Here is a 22,611-nt window from a genome sequence, read left to right on the forward strand (position 1 = left end):
GCCTCTTGCTAATATGCCACTACTGATATTGTCGCATTGTCTCTCGCACATACACCTACTGTTGTTTGACTATGACTGTTGTCAACCACATCTAGCACTCACGCACGCCAATGCGTGGACAGGGGTTGCGGATGACAACTCCGCGCAAGAGAGGGGGGAAAAGCAACACACCTAGCTAAGCACTCGCTGCCCAGCCCCATACCAATACCTTCATTGGTGTTGTTCTTGCCACTTGTGAGGATGGGAGCAGACTCACGGAAACAGGAACTGTGGGTAATGCTGGTTTTATTGATTTTAAGACTTGTCTGCGCTGAATGACCCTCCGGTAATAGGGAAGGGAGATTTCACTGTCCGTTTCTGCTGTTGAGGCTTTTTCTTTGCACCTCCCTACTCGGGTTCCTCTTCTCTCCCGGAGTCTTCTGGGACTGGTAGTCCGGTATGTAGGCGCGTCCTCTTCCAGCTCGGAGATCGGGTATGGGATGGGAGGAAGAAAACAGGACAGGTCTTAGTCCGGGAGTCATATATATATGCAGTGATTTAGGAAAGGGAGTGAGGGACACACGTGCACAGCAAAATCCTCTGGCCGGAATGTGAGCGACGGTTTGGTTTGGTGAAAGGGGGGGAGGGGGAAGGGTAGTGCAATGGATAGCCATGTGAACTTCTCAAGTAGGTTTAGCCCACTTACGTCCCGCCCAGCCCGCAAAGTGTGACCGTACCTGCGAGAGCCACACTTCCCTTGAAGTGTGGCTGGGCAAAGCACCTTTTCGTTGGCCTCCTGGCTTGTCGCTGCCGTCGTCTGGTCTCACTCCAGGCTCTTCTCCTGTCCACTCCTCCTCCTCCTCGATGGTCCTGGCTCCTCCGCCGTCTCCGCTCTCTGCTTCCGATCTCCCTCCTCCTGCCGTACCTCCTGGCTCGCCTCCGATCTTCTCTTCTCCTGACCTCCACTCCTCGCCATCGCACTCCTCGCCTCTCAACTCCTTTGTGGGCGGGCCTGCCTCGGGTTCCGCCCAATTAAAGAAACAGGGTTCTTCCTGGTGGTCGAACTCGGGTTCGAACTCGAGTCCAGATGCAACAGCCTCGTCTATCTTCCAGTTCTCTGTCTGCTGTGCGGAGAAAGGTAAATGGTCATTGTCCCTCATGGCGTCATCCAGGTCCCCCTCGTTACACCACTGTTGGGCACTATACTAGTTTGGACGAGCCTCACTGTGGCACTTGCCCTCAGTGTTACACTGGTTCGAGTTCACGTTCTCAGTTTTGTTTTGTTAAGATCGACCTGTAACCCCCACCCATACTACACCTACATAGCTACATGGTCCACCCTGTACCGCTTTGTCCTACTCAGTAACCAAACAAGGCACAGTCTCAAATAGCCACGTGGAATATAAGTGGCATGCACACACCCTCACGTCGCTATTCCATATATTCTTATTTGCAACACCACTAAGTGGGAGTAGCCCTACTTCTGGAAATGCACATGTCCAAAATAGAGTTGGAGCGCTTATGTTAAAGGTGAAGGGACCAGATTTTTGGCACCACGTATTCGGCGCATGAAAGAGGAACACTGATATGGGTCAGAGCGGGAACCCCGTTTGTTTGTGAGGAAGACATCAACAACACAGATGGAAGATACACTTTTGTGAAAGGGCGCTTGAATGGCCAAGAGATACTGTTAGGCTACCTCTATGCCCCAAATTCAGATTAGGCCTCTTTCCTCACACAGGTATCCAAGGTAGTCTCCCGCTGGAGCTGGACCCCCTGGCTTCTTGGGGGAGACTTCAATTCTGTTTTAAATGTGGACCTAGATAGGTCAATCCCGCCACTCAACAGGACTCTCTCTGCATCTAATGCACAGACCCTCTCTGACTGGTTGACACACTGGGCCCTACATGATGTGTGGCAAAATCTTAATCCCACCACCCGCATTTACTCTCATTATTCGGCAGTACACAGGTTACATGTACGCCTGGACAGGCTGGTGGCCTCGCAGGCCTTACTGCCACTAGTCCAAGGTGCTGCCAGCCTAGGGCGAACCAACTCCGATCATAATCCTCTATTACTGCACCTCAGAAGGAAGCCATTTCGACCGCCAGTCCCCGCGTGGCGTCTCCAACTTAGTGCCCTTGAAGACACGGCGTTCCGGTTGTCATTGGGGACTGCGATCTTAGTGCATTTCTAACTAAATGAAGGCACAGCCAGCGATGCGCTTATTGAATGGGAAGCCTTCAAAGTATCCATCAGAGGCCACTGTATGGGGGCCACATGGAATGTTCGCAAACAACTCTCTGATTCCCTAACACAGATTGAGGCTCAACTTCTGCGATTTGAGTGTGAAGTGGAGGGGACAGGCAGAGATTTGCGGTGCCTGGTGTCACTGCGTTCCGAACACGTGGAGTACATAGAACGACTTCACTGCCACAATTATACCGCGCACACAGCCGTACACACTCTGCGGCAGACAGAGCTGGCAGATTGCTAGCTTGGCTGATCCGCCAAGAACACACCCGTGCTCCGATTGGGACAACTCTTGGTTACACAGCGTGGAATACATGCAGCTCTGACACACCATTACACACTTCTATACTGGTCCCAGTGTAGTTGTGATGATCAGGATCTAGGGAGGTTCTTGGATAGTCTGCAACTGCCCAATGTGACCAGGGAACACACAGAGGCACTTAATGAACAGATCTCGCCGGAATATATTGGCGAAGCCTTACAATCTAGCATCCGGGAAGACCCCAGGGCCGGACCGGCTACCGGCCGAGTACTATAAGGCATAATGCATCTCATTGGTGCAATGTCTTGGTACTGTCCTCATCACTGCATTGGACTCTGGGTGGCTCCCCCCCTCCAAGTGTGAGGCTAATCTGATATCATTACTGAAGCCAGGTAAGGACCCGGTGGAGATGGGCTCCTGTAAACCCCAAGCCCCGCTGAACACTGACTATAAAATACTGGCGAAGGTGTTGGCGGAGCGACTAGCGCAGGCGGTTCCGGGATTGGTCCAAGCAGACCAAAATGGCTTTGCACCCGCCTGTAGTACCTCCCTTAATCTGCGGCGTTTTTACAGGGTGGCCACGAATGCGATTGGGGAATGACCGAGAGCGGGATGTATAGTGCTGGACCTAGAGACGGCATTCCATTCTTTAGAGTGGCCTTACTTATTTGCAGTACTGGAGAAATTTGATCTTGGCCCAACCTTCATACGCTTGACACGTCTTCTCTACACTGACCCAACTGTCAGAGTTAAAGTAGGCCCCTACATTTCCGATTCCTTCCTTATATAGAGAGGCATGCGCCAAGGATGCCCGCTGTCTCCACTCGTGTTTGCGCTCCCCATGAAGCCATTGGCGAAATTGCTGCGCACCCAGTTGCGGATTGGAATACCCTTGGGAGATGCTATTCTTCAGGTTTCCCGGGTTGTACGGCATTACAACGTGGGCTTTTACCCCGCATGCCATTACAACGCAGTTTTTACAACGCAAGTTGTTACAATGACTTGCGTTGGGGGGCGCTGGATAGTGGAATAGTTTAATTTTCTATTCCAACTCCAGCCAACGTTGACAGTAGGGAAGGTGTAGGATAGAAAATTAAACTATTTCCTATCCTACAGCGCCCTCCAGCGCAAGTCGTTGTAACGACTTGCGTTGTAATAGCAGCGTTGTAATAGCAGTGCGGGGTAATGCCCGCGTTTTTATGGATATTTCCCGGTTTCACGGTACGCAGATGATCTCCTCATCTATGTCACGGATATAACCAGTATCCCTGTCCGGCTGACCCAGCTGCTGGATTAGTTTGCTGTGCTCCCTGGTTTGAGAGTGAATGTGGATAAATCCTGTCTTTACCCATTCAAAGATTGGCTTAGTTACCCGGTATTTACCATGAGTGGCAGACCAGTACAGTGGAAGCCTGAAACGTTCTGCTATCTCGGAACTCAGCTCTACCGCTAACTGAACAATCATCTTAATGGGAACCTAGGGAGGGCAGTGACATCCATTAAGTCGCAAATGCGATTCTGGAGCATTTGCCACTGGTTGTTGCAGGTAGAATAGCACTCACTAAAATGGTTATATTCCTGCAGCTCCTATACCACTTTAAGTATTTGCCTCTCTATGTGCCAGCTTCCTTCTTTATCGCGTTTGAGAAACAACTCAGAGACTTCATTTAGGGCATTGGCAGGCATAGCTGGCCGCTTCACAAACTGTATCTGCCGGTGGATCAACGTGGTCTGGCGCCTCCCTGTCTTGAACATTACTACCTAGCCTCTCAACTACAATGGATTGCACAGTGGTTGTCAAACCGTCTCTGCGCAGACACTTAACTATGCAGCCGCCAAACCTCAAGGTGCGCATTGTTACGCTGTTCCATCCGGGAGCACGCCTGCGCCCGCCAGAACCTCTACTACTTACTGTGGCCTACAAATGCTTCCACAGGAGTCTATACATAACGCGCAGCGTGATCCCCTATGCACCGGCGATACCACTGGAGGGAACTCCCACTAGGCAAGTGATACTGACAACACTTGCACTTCAGGAATGGCAGGAAAAAGACGTTCGCACTCTTGGAGATCTGTATCATGAGGGGCACTCATTCCCTACACAACACTTGTAGACGAGGGGGGTTTACCACCTGGACAGTTTCTCACTCACTGTGCACTAGTGGCCTTGCTTACAGCAAAATGGGGAGACATCGCTACAGAGCCACAGTCACATCTTACTATGCAGTACTTACACATTATGGGGCAGGGTAAACATCTGACACACTGGTTTGCAGCCTCGCTCTGGACCCATGCAGCGATCAGTCTTGATATGCTTCGCTGTAAGTGGAAACACGACCTGAGTTGCCCGTTTACTGACAAGGAATGGGCCCAAGTACTCCAGAGCCAGACATGCATCCCCAGGAACATGTGCTTCCGACAGATACAGCTATACATCATACATAGGGCATATCTCACACCTGCAAAAATTAACCAATACTTCAATTGTGTAGATGCAATATGCCCGAGATGCGAGGAACCAGGAGACGGCTTAATCCATATGTTCTGGAGCTGCCATTGGGTGGACGGATATTGGAGGGAAGTAGCCGCATCCTTACAGGGTTGCACTGGTCAGGAGTTGCCGTTCAAATGACCTGTGTACCTATTGCATAAGTTCCATAGGACACCCACCACGAAAGTTACGCCCAGATTTCTAGATCTGGGATTGATAGTGGCCAAGAGACTGATCGGAAACAAAGGGAAAGCGTCTGACCCCCGTCATATACACGCATGGCGTAATTCCATGCTTGCATGGGCCACAGCCGAAAGCTTCGCTATTAAACGTGAGGAAACCCTGGGGCAACGTAAGATCCCTATTGCCACGTCCTGGGAATCCATATGCACTGAGCTGCAAAAAAGCATAGACACACTGCCTGCTGATTCATCCGACGCCCAAGCATAGACCACTAGAGTGTCCACTGATCGAAGCAGCGTGCACATCACGCCACTCTCTTCAGTGCAAGCATATGCTGGTTGACACAACATGTATATATACATCTTGGAACGAGGGAGGCAGCTGGTAGCTGCGTTATGTATGGACCACATGTAATACTGACTATGTAACTGTGTAGGGTTGCGGGTTATATGGTTTGTTACGCACGTTTTTTTCTTACTTCACATTCCTCTTCCTTTCCCCCTCTCCCCACCTACAGTTAATATATGCAATGTTTCCCTTTTCCCCTCCTCCTCCCCCCTCCTTTCCCACCATTTTGTTTACTGGTGAGTCCTTTACTGACGCCTATCTGTATGTGAGCACCAGTACAACAAATGACTCTGCATGTCTGCACGTGCATATACACGCCGAGTAACCAGGTACCAATACTCACACCTCAATGGACATTTCAGATTGTGAGGTATGGACCGAATATACTGCCATTGTGTTCCCACCTCCCTTCCCCTTCTCCTTCCCTCATCTGAGTATTGGAGGAGCACTGGAAATGCACATATGGCTACTATCCTCCCATGCACCTTTTGCTTTATACATTGCATTGTGAAATGTACTGACCTTGAACAAGCATTTGCACGTGGCACAAGCTGTAACAACTGAAAAGCCCAACAGTGCATATGTATGTAAATGTCATATTGTGATTGTACGAAAAACTCAATAAAAAACAGATTCACAAAAAAAAAGATGTGTTTAATGTAGATGATTGCTCCTTTTCACTTTTCCTTGTCGAGGAACAAAGGTCCATACGACCAGTGGCAGGACTTTTTAACGGTTACACCTGAAGACTGACATACAGAAAACCCAGCTCCATCAACTGTATAACATAAACTAGAACTGCACATCAGGTATATTGCATATTTATCCAACGTACATGCATTTCTACACACCTTCATATATTGCTTCTCATTTCACGGGTGCACCGGTTAAGTAATACACTCACTGACAGATGCTCAGAGCTTTAACAACCTGTATTGATTTGCCCTTAATTTTGCGGCCATGCCTATCTCTGCATCAATCAGTACCTATTCTTTTGTTATAACTCTTTTTATTATTTTTATCAAAGAAAACTGTAATTTGTATGCATAGCAAGTAAGGTGTTATCATAGTGTATAATGGGTATCCAAATGAAAAACAAAGAAAAAACCTCTGAAGATGTTCTAAGCATAGGTCCAGGACTTTCAAATGCTTTTGTGAACTTCCATGGGCTTTGTGAACTCCTCTTCTTTGGTACTGTAGTTTGTATTTCGAATATATTAGTTTAAGCAGAGTTCTTTAGTAGATCTCAAGTATTTTGCAATATCTCTCTTCGCGACAGTCATACCCATTGCTACAAATATGCGGGTGCCCCAGAGTAATCCCACCCATCATCTGTATTGGCCCTGTTTACTACTTATGCTGGGTGTGTCATGTATGGTATACTGTTATTCTGACAATTTTCGCACATATGGAAAGTTCAAATAATGCCAAAATGACAAAATGCCTTTTTCACAAAAATAGTGTTTTGTGGAAAAGGTATTGAACATCAAGAGTAAGAAAAGAAAGTAAGAGTAGAGGCTGTATAGAATGGGGCAAAATATAGATAGGTGGGGGAATAACAAATGCAAAATTAAAAAAGGCGTAAAGTGGAAGGGTAAAGGATGTGTAGTATAAAAGAAAGGGAAGAGGAGGTAAAGAAATAGAAGGGAGGAAAAGGAGGAAAGTAACAGGAGGAGGGTGTGTAAGATGGGGAGAATATAAATATGGCAGCAAAAAGTAGTAAAAGTAAAAAAGAGAGTACATCGGGAGTGTACAAGATATATGGGCATTAAAGAAAGGGATGGGGAAGTAAAATGGGGAAGGTAGCAGGCGGAGAGGGTATAGGACAGGGGGGCGTAGAAGTGGTGGGGTAAGTAATAAAAGTACATTTAAAAAAAGGAGTAAACCTGGAAGGCAGAAGACATATTGATATTAAGGAATGGGAAGGGGGGTAAAGGAATTTGAGGGAGTAAAATGGGAAAGGTAACAGGGGAGGGTGTTTAGGATGAGAGAACGTGTAAAGGGAGTAGGGTAAAGTAGCAAGAGCAAAAAAGGAGCAAAGCTGGAGAGTTCAAGGCATATGGATGATAAAAAAAGGGAAAGAGGTGGGAGAATCCCCTTAAAAAAAAATTGGGATTAAGGGTCGTTGAGACCTCCTCTAAACTACAAAAACATGAAAAAAAAAATATTTCTTCAAAAATGATTTTCTTCCTTTTGGATTTGTCAGCTTTTCTCCCAGTGAAGACATCTAAAGGCTTGGTACCACAACCACAATGTGGTCAGCCTGGCTGAGGATAAAATGTGGTATTGGTTGGAGATTTATCACAACAGTCGAAGATAGACAGATCTATGGGTTTTTCATTGTCACACTGAGGTCAGAGGTCTCACCTTGGGTCTGCAGCAGGTTCATCAGCCTAAGAATTGAGCATTTGCTGTCTTGGACTTACAGGAGAATGCCATCAGCGTAAATTGCTACTCTTCACAGTCTTCACTCCATCTGAACCCTTTCAGTTGATCATCTCATCTTATGCACTCTGAAAGTGGTTCAGTTACCAGAACAAAACAAGCATTTGCAATGCAATAGGTCTCGCGTTAGTTAAATGCAGAGCTATTTGCTTTGCAAATGTAAAAGTAATACAGCAATGTTTTATTTTTTTACTTTACTTTTAATTTATTGACTTTTGTAATAATAGTGGCGCAGGGGCATGCCACCATTGTTGCATAAGTGAATACATTGAAAAAAATAGTTGTTTGTTCACCGTATTACTTTTACATTTGCAAAGCAATAGAAAACAAGCCCATGTGAACGCAGTGCTTTTAATAGCTTTCATTCTGCACCTCACAAATATGTTTCAAACCCACACTATATGGACCCTGTCTGCAACTCTCTCCAATAAGCAACCACCCTGCAGGACAACAGAATTAATTTCATTTCTTTTGTTCATCACTGCAAGGACAAGGCTAGAAAAATATGCAACATATTAGGGAATCTTTAAAACAGCATGCCCCTTGAAATGACTGCTGCTTTAAACAAGTACTCAGTCTGAATACTTATTGAAGACTTTTATGCTGCTCTTCCGTCAACGTTCTTACCCCAGTCCATTCATGATGTTGTCAACAGTGTCATTTCTTTGATTGCCTACATATCACGTTTAAAAGCAGGAAAGCAACAGTTACCTTTTTCAACTTGAGCACTTGGCTTTAACATGTGGGTTAGTGAGAGCAAAAACCCTTGTTTACTTGAAAAGCTGCTGGTTATGCAGCAGATGGTTGAGGGCAAATACAAAGCCACTTGTCAGTAGAAAGGCAGTCAATTTTAAGGATCTCGTCTACAGTAAGCTTGCTCCTGGCTGGAAACTTCAATAGCGACTAAGATTTTGGGATGCAGCCTCCAGGTGTTAACACTCACACTTGAGTAGTGTTTTCTATATAAAAGGATCAGCACACAAACAAACCCCTTGGAACCCCAACTCACCTATAATAATATCTATGAACACAGCTCGCTGTGGACATCAGGGAGCTACAAAGATCAGCTGAAGCATGCTGAGGAGTTCCTAAGTGCTACAGCACAGGAGCTGTGCGAGGCATGGATCCTTTTTGGCTTTGAAGGGTTACATTTTTTTACATGGGCTAGAGACTTATGACATCTACGGTGAGGGCTCACATAAGGCAATACCTAGCGCTTCACTAAGCGCTACAATATAAATCAAAAGACGGAAATGTTGTCTTCATTTTTAAAAATGAACTCCAATGAGAAAAAAGGGGTGGGAATATTTTAATAAGTGAAAACATTGCACCAAGGATGTAACAAGTAGTCCTAATCCGTGTAACTAGGGGAGAACTAAACGTGAGGAAATGTTAGAAAAAAACAGAAGAGGGCCCAGACGCACTTTAAGAAACAACATGGGAAACAAGCATGGGGTGGACATCGTGTAAATCACATTAAGTTAGAATGGAATGTGGGAAATGGGAACAGAGGTCGAGTCTACATCTTTAAATACTTGGAATGCTGAAAAGACTCACACGCTCAGAAAACAACACCAGATTTAAAACTATACACGCTCTTTTTGTATGGGAGCCATTTAAAAGGGAATAAAATACGAGGAAGACATTACGTTTGCTGCACAGTGCAGACTGTAAGACACAAACAAAAATCAAACCTCAGGATCGAGTCCCAGAAAGCACAGCTTGCTACTTGGCGGTAAAGCGGGTAGAGAATGTCTTTAGAAGACAAAAAGTACACAAATGCCGGATGTGGGGCGGGAGCCCTGCTCACCTTCGCATAGATGAAGGAGCCGACGCTGCTGCCATTGTTATTTGTGAATCGTGTTGCGCTGCTTTAAAAAACACTTGTTTGGCACACGGATCCACCCATTCCTAATTGCCCTTAGAGACAGCTGATACTAGAAACTTGTATGTGAAAATCAGCCTAATGAGCGGCACGCTGGCAGAGGGGATCACGTCAGAGCAGTTTGCAGATGTCTGGCGTGCAGCCACCATAGTAAAAGTTAAAGTGCACACATGATGTTTTCTCAGCGGTCTTGCCAGCAGTACACGCGCAAACTGTGCGGGAGTGAGGTGAGAGGAAGGGGATGGAGTGTCGGGATGGGGGTGGGGGTGAGCGGTCAGAACCATTGTGCAAACTGCAACTGCTTACAAGCAACAGAGCGGGAGCCACTGTGGGGGGGGGGGGGGCAACAGTAACTCGCCGAGGAAGACAGAGTCAGAAGAAGCACATGCATGTCACAAACAAACAGTACCAGCGGCAATTAAAAACAAGTATTTGCAATACGGACATCGGAAGAAGGGTGAGAACTGGATGTCAACACATGACGGCAACAGAAAAGACGGGAGGGAAAGCAAAAGCCAGAGTAGCACTTACTGTGGTGGCCTGAGCCGCTCCCAAAGCACGTCAGCCTCCTCCATCACAGGGCTCGTCAGCAGGGCGCGCCGGGATGGTTCACAGCGACTCGAGGCTGGGGGTCCGTTGCCCAGCGATGAAGCTCAGTGCACGTGGGCTTAGGCTCCCCGGATCGAGTGAGGAGGCAAGGAGCGCGTGCTGCATCTCAGCAGCTCTGTAGAGGAAGGCACAGGAGCAGGCTGTGCTGAGGAGGCAGCAAGCACGGGTGACGCCTTAACAGCAGAGAGGCGAGCCTCGCTCACGAAAGTGAAAGCATAGGGGAGAGCGCAGAAGTGCTGAGATCGCCGGAGAAGAGATGCTGCGGGTGCACATCGGCTGTCTGAAAGAGACGCTGTGAGCGTGCACATGTCCTGTCCTGCCACTTCAGCTAACGCCGCCGTACGCGTTTACAGATGATGTCTACAAGCGCGTGCACCTATCCTGTCCCGCATCGCAAAGCAATTCGCCGATAATAGATCTCGCTAGCGAGCAGCTTCACTGCGTCGCTAGGGGAGACCTAAAAACCGGCACTGAAATCCCAATACAGTATAGTAAACAGACAGACCAAGACAAGAGGACAACAAGCACGAGCACGGAATCGAAACCGGCCGACGCGGGAATAGAAACCAGTGGTGCGCGCGCACCAGAGGAGCGGGGGCAAGGGAGCGCGATGACAAGCCGAGACGAGGTAGGAGATTTGTGTGTGTAAGGGGGGGTTCTGTGTGTGTATGCGCGGCGGGGGGGGCCTGTATGTGTGTATGCGCGGCGGGGGGGCTGTATGTGTGTGTGTGTGTGTGTGTGTGTGTGTGTGTGCGTGTGAGTCTGCTTCCAAGGAGCCATGGGAGACAGGAGGCGCGCGACCTGGTCCCAGTTCCAAGGTTGCGCGTGCACCGCAATTGTCTGTCTCCCTTGACTCCTTGAAACCGAGAATGATTACAATAGAGTCTCGGAACGACAGATTGCTTCGCAATCTGTTCGCAGTTCCGAGACCTAAAGATGGAGTGAGAGCAGCCTTGCCTCGTGCCATATTTGATTAGGAATGGGGGGAAGAGCACACTATTTAAACTTACTTGGACCTTTGGGACAAAACAAAGGGCTTTAATGTGTCCCTGAAACAGAGGGCCAACGTTCTTTAGCGTAAGCACTGAAACACAAAGAGCCGGTGAACTGTGAATTCTTTCTTAAGACCCGCTAGGACTAGACCACAAAACCCTCAGCACGAGACAGCACCACATGTTGAAAATGGAGGCAGTGATGCACACTCCATTCAGTCTTGCCATTTGCCAAATTACTGAAATCAATTGGTTAGCAAGAATTTGGGCCAGTGTTCTGGTCTTTATGTTGGTAAGTAAATTGGTCGGTATGAAAAGCACTTGGTAATGAGTTTTTCAGGTTTCAGCTTTACTGAAGTTGTTGTTCTGTACAAGTTATATTGCATGGTTCCAGTTTGGAAGTCATCTTCATACACTGCCAACAGACAGGTCAGTGGAAACACATTTTGTTTTGTTAAAAATCAAGCAAGAATCCATTGTGTCCAGGTTGTTGCCCTGTTGACACTGCGCTGATCGCCTCAAATATTGAATCTACTGTCGAAAGGAGGTCAAGCATTGCTTGATCACCATGAGAAAGTGTGGGGATTATTAAATAATTTGTGATGGGATTGTTCCTTTTGGCCTGTGGGGGGTGGTTTCCTACTTTACAAAGCTATTCATTGTTAGGGGCAAATGTCAGTGTGTTTTGCAGGCGGTGTTTAACCAAGTCCCTGTATTGATTATTAATGGAGAGGACTAATCTTCCATCCATTTCCATTCTAGTTAGCCAGTATAGGAGATTCTCCCATTCATCCCCCTTTTGTAAATTCTTAATTGGGAGAAGGTCCAGGCTAATTTGGTCATGCGATGCTTGCCTAAGAAATTTTTACTTCTAACTGGGGAGAGTATCCCCACTAAACACCAATGCCATTTTCCTTTTTAGAACCTGGATATTATCTTCAAGGAGTATGGTTTCTTTTGCTATCTCCCTTTCTTTCATGGTGAGGAAGAATATTGATTGCCCCTGGAAGGTAGCCTTGTAAACCTCCCATAACACTGTTACAGAGGATACAGCCAGGTACTCATATTTCTTTGACCTGTACATTATTATTGTAGCCATCTAATTCCTGAATATGGGGACACGGCCAAAATTACTGGTGATTTTTCCCTTGACTTGTTCTCATACTGGGACCCAATAAGATTCCTGTTGACTTGTGCACGTCTGAGCCCCTAATCTTGGCACACTACATCCTAAATCTTGAGAATGACATTCTATGGGGTGCCCGGGTACCTTCTTTCTGGCTGGGTTCTAAGACCATCACCATATGCAAGATGGGCTTTAGCAATGAGCCAGACATATTACTGTCCAATCAGGGTCATCGATTCGTCTTTTAGATGCTTTTAATACTTGAATCGTGGATATGACATCCTAAGTCACTCTAAAGTTTGAATGAGCAGGATACGTCCCCTGGACAAAGTTTTGAGATTTAACATGATAGGGAGAAAAATGTATCTTAAAAAAGGATCTCTTCATGTGGTCTTCGTGGAGCTGAAGTCTGAATTTGATAAGATTCCAAGATATGCTATGGGTTTCAGAAACTGGGGCCTCCCAATAAAATGGTGAATGTTGTATATATTTGTTCGATTGTAATTATGCTAAAATGTGTGGAGGGTAGGGAGAGGTAGGACTGAGAAATTAGTAAACTGGGTGTGCCATGGCTCCAACTTCAATTACATTATACATTAATCAATATGTATCTTTCCTAGCATCATGCATCAATGATGCACCGAAGCTCCTTTCTGTTTGCTGATGTCATGCTGTCATACAGAGCAATATACAAAGTTCATGAATAGATACTTGGAGTTTTGTCATCAGTTTGGGTTAATAATTAATAGCTCACAAACAAAAAATATAGCATTTAATTCATATAAGACATTTAGGAGCAAGCTATATTTGGGCAAAAGACTTCTTGAACATGTGTTCAAGTTTGATTAGTTGGCATCACATTGAGCTCAGATGGCAAATGGAACGAACAGCTGGCAAAAACAATAATCTTTTAACACATTGAGAAGGGGTAATTATTCGATTCAATAAAAACGTATGTGGGAAAGCATTATGTCCCAGCTTAGCTTAGCGGTATATGGGCCAACAGAGCATTCTGCAGCCACCTAGGGTGCTGAGATAAGGAAATTCTCAGATGACACTCTCTTGTTTAAAGCAGACAATTGCTTCATGAAAAACCCTTGGGCCTCCCACAGTGTACATCCACTATCTCCCTGTGTCTAATTATTGGTTATGGGGATACCGCAAGCGCCATACAGCTAAAACTCCTTTTCACTATTATAGATTATAATTATTATAATTACAGGGGCCGATTCACAAAAGTAGTCTGAGACAAAATCCTAAACTTACTACTTTTGGTATTCACAGAAGGCATTTAGTAGTAGTAAAGTTAGGATTCCTAACTTTACTACTACTAAACTGAGACAAAATACTACATTTACGACTTTCGGTATTCACAAAAGGGAGTTAGTAGTAGTAAAGTTAGTATTCTTAACTTTACTACTACTAAATGCCTTTTGTGAATACCAAAAGTGGTAAAGTTAGGATTTTGTCTCAGTTTAGTAGTACGAAAGTTAGAAATCCTAACTTTACTACTACTAAATGCCTTCTGTGAATACCAAAAGTAGTAAGTTTAGGATTTTGTCTCAGATTACTTTTGTGAATCGGGCCCACAGATTATAGTAAATATAGATCGCTCGATGTGAATGATCTCTCCATGACTGGAGCAATCCATTTGGGTTGGTCCAGTTTTGTTCACAATTCATTTTACAGCCATTGGATTCACAGAAGTTTCGTTTTCAGCAACAATATGTAATGATACTTACATGTTAGTATAGTCAAATCAGAAGGTTTAGTCTCAAACTCAGACTTTCATGAACCATGCTGTATATAAACTGATGGAGACATTCCTAATGGGAAAGCAATTTTACCTTCAAATTTCGTCCAGGCACTTTTACTTTAGTCATGTATATATCCTCATGGAATTCATCCATGATCACACCAAAAAGAGTTTTTATTCTCCAAGAACCTGAGGCTTATTTCATAATATTTTGCACCCTAATATGTAAATGCGAAAAAGAGAAGGCTGGTAAAGCTCTTAGGTAATGTAGCTTTTTCAGAGCATTTAGTTGCTCTTAAAATTTGCCAATCAGTGTGCTTTTGTGTTGAATTGTGAGGTCATTCAGCACTGTAGAGTACTGTAATTTTGTTTTCCATCACGCAACCATAGGTATATATATTCGAAATTTTCTATTTTATATGATCATGTAACACAGTTATATCTATAATTGTTTGTATATTATTTTTATATTCTGTATGCAAGCATGTTTCATGGATTTCAATTGGGAAAATACTTTAAGATGATGATGATCAAGGAAAAATCTGAATTCTTTAACCTTAATCTCTGGGAGGTCCTCGTCCATAGCATGAAAGAGGGATGCATTTTTAAATGGGCAGAATGCTCCATGCAGTATTTAGACATCAATAATAAAAATTCCCTGTCCATCTTATTCAAAGCTAACTGGCCCAAATTAAGGCTGTCATTCATGCCATCCTGAAAACATGGAGTCAATTTGCCTCTGTCATTGTTGTGAAGGTTGGCTTTGGTGAAATTGAATTCAACAGACTGCTTTACACTTTTTAAGAGTATGCCATTGTCCATATATAGAGAAGAGGTAAATCCCCAACAAAGGAAGACAGATGTCATCACACAGGAGGGGACACACAGCAAGGGTATTTAGAAAGGCAGGCTATGATGACTCCAACAGTCAGGGAGCCATTTTGTCCAGATCTTTGGAGTTATTATTAGGACACGCAAGTTATTATCAGGCGACATAGTTAAGGCTCCTACAACAGGGGATAGCTCATGATACAGACAAGAAATGGATCTGTAGTAACAAGCCAGTAGTCGGCCAGTTACTCTGAGATATACTCTAGATCTCTAAACATGCTTGATCTCAAAATGTTTATGCTAGCATCACTACTCAAATGCTGTCATACATGTGGAATTTATTTATTTTATTTATTTAGTTTCTTATATCGCGCTGGATTCAATCCGGTAAGGATATCTCCGCGCTTTGCCAACCATAGGATCATCAGGTTATGTGAGACAAGATATTAAAGGGACCGAAAAGCTTCTTGGAAAAGGAGGGTTTTTAGTGCCTTTCTAAAAGACAGGTGGTTGGTAGTCATTCTAACATCAGTAGGGAGTTTATTCCATAAGGCAGGACCAACCGAGGAGAATGCACGGTCTCCTTGTCTGGATTTTTTTGTTACAGGTGGTTTTAAGAGGGCTTGATTGCTTGAACGGAGTGACCGGCCAGGTTGGTACAACTCCAGAGATTGTGATAGGTATTTAGGGCTAACCCCATATAAGCACTTGTGGACCGTACAGCATATCTTAAAATTGATGCGCTGCCGCATCGGGAGCCAATGCAGCTCTTCCAACAAGGGCTTAGAGGGAGTCCTGGCCGGTACACTCATGACCAATCTCGCCGCTGTGTTCTGGACTACCTGCAAACGACCCACTGCATCTGCATTCGCTAGAGTCAGCAGGCCGTTGCAGTAATCCAGGCGGCTAGTAACCAAGGCCTGTACAAGTGTCTTCCTATAGGTGGCAGGAAGATACGGGAATTCATCAACAAAGCATTTTGAGTCTTACAACATTCCCTTAACCCCTTTCACCGATTCACCGCAATTCTACAATCACTAAGAGCCACATGTATGAGCATTTCATTTTGCGACCCACAAACTGCAAATTTCCGGGACTCACAATTAGCGAGTCGCACAATGAAATGTGCAACAGTCTCTGAGACACTGTTTGTGATTCCCGAATGGGTGGCAAAGGACCTGCCTTATTAACATTCATTAGGCGAGTTGCAATTTGCGACCCATTTAGAATGGCAGGCACTCACAAGAATGGTGGCCTGCTGGGATCAACAGACCACCATGTCTTTGACTGCTTTCTCAATAAAGCTGTTTTTTTTCTTTCCTGTTTTTTTAAAATGCAGCTTGTTTTCCTTAAAGGAAAACAGGATGCATTTAAAAAAGAAAAATTAAACGTTTCTGTTTCATTTTTAGGTCGAGCCTAGGCAGCGCATGCGCTGCTCTCTGAGGCATATTGTATTCAAGTCTATGGGCATTCAACATGTCCAGGGCCTTTGGTTAGTTGGTTGGCCTGCCTTTCAAAATTCCATAACTCTAGTTGCTCAATAATGTCCATCTATCCCGCCTTTGGGTGCTGGGTTCCCACCCAGGAGATTTCACCAATTGATCCTTTTGGTTGGCATCTCTGGCCATGTGTTGCCTCCTCCCCGCACTCCTTCCCTCCTATCATTGCTGCTGTCCTTTCTCCGCTGCTGCTTGTTTTGAAAGGGAGTTTCTTTGCACTGCTTTTTGTTGGCCATCTCTGGTTTTCTAGTGCCTTCATTACAGGGCACTTTTTGCGGAATTTCCTGCCCAGCGACAGGTTCTATTTCACAAGCAGAATCCTGTGCCAGCGTCTCTCTCCTCACATCTCACTAAGGAATGGAGTCATCACGAAAACTAATGCTTCAATTAAAAAAATATAACCCTCCTTCCCTCATAGAAGATATATCAGAAATCGTGTCCTCCTTCATGTACACACGTGTTGACAATGCTTCAGATCTAAGCCGTTGAAAAAAAAAACTTCTACCATCGGGACACTCTCAGGTGCAGCTGTATTGCGGACTATAAATAACGCCTTGCTGAGAGATCAGCAGTTCGTCTTGTATTCTTGCGTGTTACCACTGAACGACATGCATCCAATTCATTAGTCTGTGAAAGGTTGTTACAACCTCTGCTCTGAAGCATAGAAACCTGAATAAATTCATGGTTTACTGACGTCATTTGTCATAAATAACTTGACAATTTTCTCATAAGTGGTTTTGTTTTGTTGACTAGTGTTATCTTCAGGGCCGGACTGGGAACCACAACCGGCCCTGGCAAAGTGCTCGGCCGGCCCCCCTCCCCACTCGGGTGTTGGAGGTGCCGCCGAGCTTTTTGCCGGGGCCGGTTTTCGGCCGATTTTGGTACAGGGCCGATTTTGCAGCTATGCTGCAAAAACGGCCCTGTAACAAAAAAAAGGCCCCCAGGGGCCCAAAACCAGCCCCCACCCATGCGGCGCACCGGGGGAATGGCCGGTGCCCGCTATGGCCAGTCCGGCCCTGGTTATCTTTCACAAGCAGGACGAATGCATGCTGCTTGGGGAGTTATACCATAGCTCGTTTGGTCCCCAGTGGAAAACATTTTTCTGCAGTTTTCTTTTGACTATATTTTCTTGTGCCTTCTTTCTCATGGAATAGCAACCCAGCCCCAGAAAAGAATTATCACTCTACTTTCGCAGTTGTGCTGGGAGAGTCTTGATGCATAAAAAGAGAAATGTCCAAAACATCCAATGCCCCTGAAATGCCGATAGGGCATGGTCAATGTTTAATGTGTAAAGTGCAAGTGCTTGGCCCCAATCCCAAAATATGGAAGGCATTTAACCTGTGTAGTCAGGCCACTCTGCCATACATCCCACATTAGTCCATTAGAGATGGAGTAAGTTACAAGAAAAGTCTTGTGGACTAAAGAAATTATGCATGTTATGCTGAATGCTGTTTACTTTGAGCCTGTTTGTTTCTTTTTATTCATTTGTGTGCGGGGCCGGCGCTAGGCATGGGCAGAGTGGGCAGCTGCCCAGGGCCCGGTAGTTAGCCCTTCAACTTGGGGCCCGTACCAGTGCGACAGAGTCAGACCATGGCATGATAGGTGCCACCTGGCAAGTGTCCCTTTTCCCCTGGCCTCACTGCTATGGTGTAGCACGGGGAAACCTGAGGCGAGGGCGGGCCTCCATTCCCAACTGCAAGAAGACACATACCTCAGGTTTGTCCAGTAATTAGGCCCCCCCCCACCCATGCAGAGGCACAGCGGGAGGACTATTGCCTTTGTGTTTAGCTCCCCGGCAGTCCTAACCCTCTGTGGAGATAGCAACCTTCACACCTTCAGCCCTTGATCCTTGATGAGCTATTAAGAGCTGCTTGTGGGTGGCTGAGAGGGAGGGGCTGCAACTTCAGGAGCAATGGGTCTCTATTGAGATGCAGACGGCCCTGAATGGGTTAAGTCTATGCAAATTAAAAGGGCCTCTCACATTCCCCTTCTGCCCAGGGCCCCAAAAATCCTAGAAGGGGTCCTGAATATGTGAGTCAGAGTTGTGCTTAAAAGCCAGAAAATACATAACTCCCTGTTTATAATATAATGTTTGACAAGCCTGTTAGCCACACGCTTCCTTGTAAAGAATATTTGCACCACTTCATTAATTCTGCAGCCTGGCTGGGTTTATACAAAAAATACTTTTTTGGTCTGTTAACCTCTATTTTGTCGAGTGGCACGATGTTGCTGCCTTTGCTTTGAGATGACCATGCCTATAACTTTTCTGCAGAAGGCACGTCTGGGAGCATCGCTGCACTGCTGAAATCACTTCTCTGTCGGCATCATAAGTGCAACTTACATTTATACATTTATAAGGATCTGCCTTCATCACGAAGCTATCTTTTAAAAACATTGCTCTATCATGATTAATCAAAACAACTTAAGATGTGCCCACGGCAAGTATTTTTTTTGCTGTGACTAATATCAGTGAATCAGTTCTTGGTAAGATTTTTAGGCAGAATATGGTTCCTACAAGGTTAAATGTATTGTTAACACAAAGTTATTGGCTGGTAGTAAGTATGATACTCAACGCCACACAATTTCATAGCACGCAACATAATTACACTTCATTCCATACCACATAATTACACTTCACATAAATCTACGTCATGCCACATAGCAACACTCTACATAAATACACTCCAAACCATTGCACATAATTTCGCTAATCATAATTTCACCTAGTGCCACACAATTTCACACAACACAGTTCAACTCCACACAATTCTATTCCACAGCACAAAATTCGCATGATTGCACTACACACCACAGTATTCCACATCATGCCATATAATTCAACACCACACCAACTAATTCCACTCAAAACATACCACTCCATAACACACAATACCACTACACATAAGTCCACTACACTTAATACCGCATATTTAATATCCACATAGTTCCATTGCACATGCACACACTGATCCAGCATTTCTCATTGTGGTTCACTTCACTTCTTTCAGTAAAGTTTGTTAGCATAACTTTCCAAACAATCCAAACCGCAAACACACACTCTCCACTTCTTTCTGTGTCATCTGCGTACACAAGTGCTGCACCTTTCTGTGTCTATAACCTTCTCTCCCCTTCATTCTCTCTTTCGCACACACTTTTTCTTCTACTCTATATAGAGTTCATTAACCACTTCATACACAAACTACCTATCACTCTGAATCTTACTTTCTATCTATTTTATACAGCTCTCACCCTATCTATTCACAATACTACATATTTCCAATGCACTACACAACACACAATTTCACAACTAACAATTTAAATTCAAACCATGCAATTCCACTGCAAACATCATACATCAATTCAACTACAAACAAAAAACAAAAGTAAACAGCAATATCATTTACAATGCAAATAGCTCTAACTTTCACAAATGCACGACCGACTACAGTGAAAAGGCTTGTTTAAGAGTAAGCAGTGGTCTGTGGGACCACTGCCTGCTCTTTAAAAATGTTTTCGCTGCCAATCATAAAGGGGTAGGGGTCCCCTGAGGACCTCTTCCCATTTGCAACTGTCTTACCACCTACTTGAAGTAGGCGGTAAACTACGATTGATTTGCAATCGCATTCCGGCCGCAATACAATTGTACATTCAGCGGCGACTCGCTATTAGGAAGGGACGCCCTTGGCAAGCCCCTCCCTAATAGTGACTCCAAACCCTACTTTTTGAGTCAGTAACAGGTTGTCGACTTGCAAAACTGGGTTGATACATGCTACAGGCCATTTTAGCGGTCGCAAATGGCCCGATTTGCTGTTTGCAACCGATAAGAACAGTTGTACATGTGGACCTTAGCCTACATTGCACTGTAGAGACCATGACTTCTGTATTTTAGGAGATATGTGTTTCGAAGGAAGGATGAAACCTTCACTCAATCCTAACTTGATTGTCGGATTTTGGAGATGGACAGACTTGCTTAGGTCCCCCATTATGGCACAAGGATATCAGCGTTGGCACATGACAGTCAAATGTGTGCAAGAGCAGGGAGAGAGCAGAACCGGGGCACATTTTAGCAGATATGGACCGGTTCTGCTCACTCTCATTCATGCTACCCAGCAACTTTACTTGCTACGTTGCATTGTTAGATTTATTTGTAAGTTTGTCCAAAGGGATATATCTCATGCCTTCGTTTACTGTACAATACCCATGAAATAGAGTTGCGAAATAGGACAAAATCGAAGCTCACATTTGTACAAAAAACTTCCCCATACTTCAAAATAGGTGCAACAGAGTTACGTAAGATCGCTTTCCTTTTAGCTTCTCTAGAAACAATGCTGCTTTACTTCTGGCCAATTCCCTTCAGTGCCTAAAAAGAGTTACCACCTCAAGTGCCTCTGGCCAGATTAATTACAAAGAAACATTCGCTTATAAGCAGTATGTCACATTTTCAATCAACTATTATGCAAGACAACTCTTTATTTTTATTGAGCTCCTTTCAGCTATCTTTGTCTCAAAACGGGATATTTTTGTCATTTTTAGGAGGCTTTGACAATTTAAGTTCCAAAGATTAAACTACAAGTTACAGTAATTACTCTTTGTATTAACAGGGGCTACATTTGGCAAGACAATCATAGCCATATTTTATTGGTCAGCAAGTGTAAATGTCAGAGCATCTATGAATTAATGTACCCAGGATCATATATATTATATGCAGAGTGGATAATTGGCAAAAGGGCACAAATCTATTTTAAAAGCAACACAAATATAATTTTAAACAATTGATAACCACTTTACAATATGTATGAGTATTAAGATGCACACACAAGTACTCTTACCAGTAGATACTTTGTTAACCATAAAATCCCTATTTCGATGGAAAATTAAGATTTTTTTACCTCTATTATGGTCTTGTAGGACTTACAGCAAAGGTGTGAAAAATCTTAATAATAGAGACTTCACTGTCTTAATAATAAAGACTTGACAGCCATTAAAAAAGGGATGAGTGAGTAGATATAACCATTTTATGGGAATGCTTCAATTTTCTTTTTTTTTTGATTTCAAGATATTTTATTACAATTTCACAGAAAAGGTACATATATTTGGCCACACCCAGAGCAACATTTTTTTACCTTTTACCACATTACAGAATCTTCTCTAACATGGCTGTAAAGGTAACTGTGAATGGATACTCGTCATTAATTGATAGAGACATTACCTTCTTATTTCATTCACAAGTTTCGTAAAAGACTCCTCCCATGCATACATCTTTATTATTCTCATCCCAGATATGACTTCGTTCATGGTTCTTATCCGGGTGTCTGTTAAAGCAGCTGTTTTGCTCCTGTAGGTTGATGAAAATATAAGGTTCATGCCAACAGTCGATTGCTACATGTTGGAAAAAAATATTCAAATAGGCTAAGCTGAATATAGGTAACAATGTTTTACATTTCCGTTTTATAAGGGTATGTTACAAGGCCCCTCCATCTTGGAAGAATTGGTCACCCCCTACAAGGCCCTGAGGTCCCTACATTCGGACAACGAACGACTGGCGAATGTCCCCAAGTTTAGGAGGGCACGTACCGGAGGCCGTCGTTTCTCGGTAAAGGCAGCCTCTCGTTGGAATCTGCTTCCCCGCAGCCTGCGACTGGAACCCTGCTTCCTTCGCTTTCGCAAACAACTTAAAACGCTGCTTTTCCCCAAGTAAAGAGTTCCGCTCCTCCCTTCCCCCCTCTTAGCCAACTCACAGCTTTATAGCGCGGGGATGCCCTCGGGTCACCAGGCGCTCTATAAATCCTTAAATAAATAAATAAATAAATAAATGTTCTAAAGCCCTTGTTGTGGAAAGCATACACATACACACAGTAAGCAATTGCGAGAAAGAGTTCACTTTTTTATTTGTCCTTGCAGATTTTCTCTATTCATTATACTGGATATACTTTGCCTATGGACACAGGGAAA

General features: G+C 44.4%; 1 protein-coding gene across 1 annotated transcript in view; it reads right to left on the minus strand.

Annotated features, from left to right (window-relative positions):
• The window catches only part of ABCC4 (ATP binding cassette subfamily C member 4 (PEL blood group)), a 1,754,849-nt gene that overhangs the window by 1,188,168 nt on the left and 544,070 nt on the right, over nucleotides 1-22,611 (minus strand). Inside the window, exon 7 of the mRNA XM_078657605.1 lies at nucleotides 21,869-21,994. Within this exon, the coding sequence (XP_078513731.1) occupies nucleotides 21,869-21,994 (126 nt within the window). The remainder of the gene's footprint in view (nucleotides 1-21,868; nucleotides 21,995-22,611) is intronic.

Source organism: Lissotriton helveticus, chromosome 8, assembly GCF_964261635.1.
Source record: "Lissotriton helveticus chromosome 8, aLisHel1.1, whole genome shotgun sequence".
NCBI lineage: Eukaryota > Metazoa > Chordata > Amphibia > Caudata > Salamandridae > Lissotriton > Lissotriton helveticus.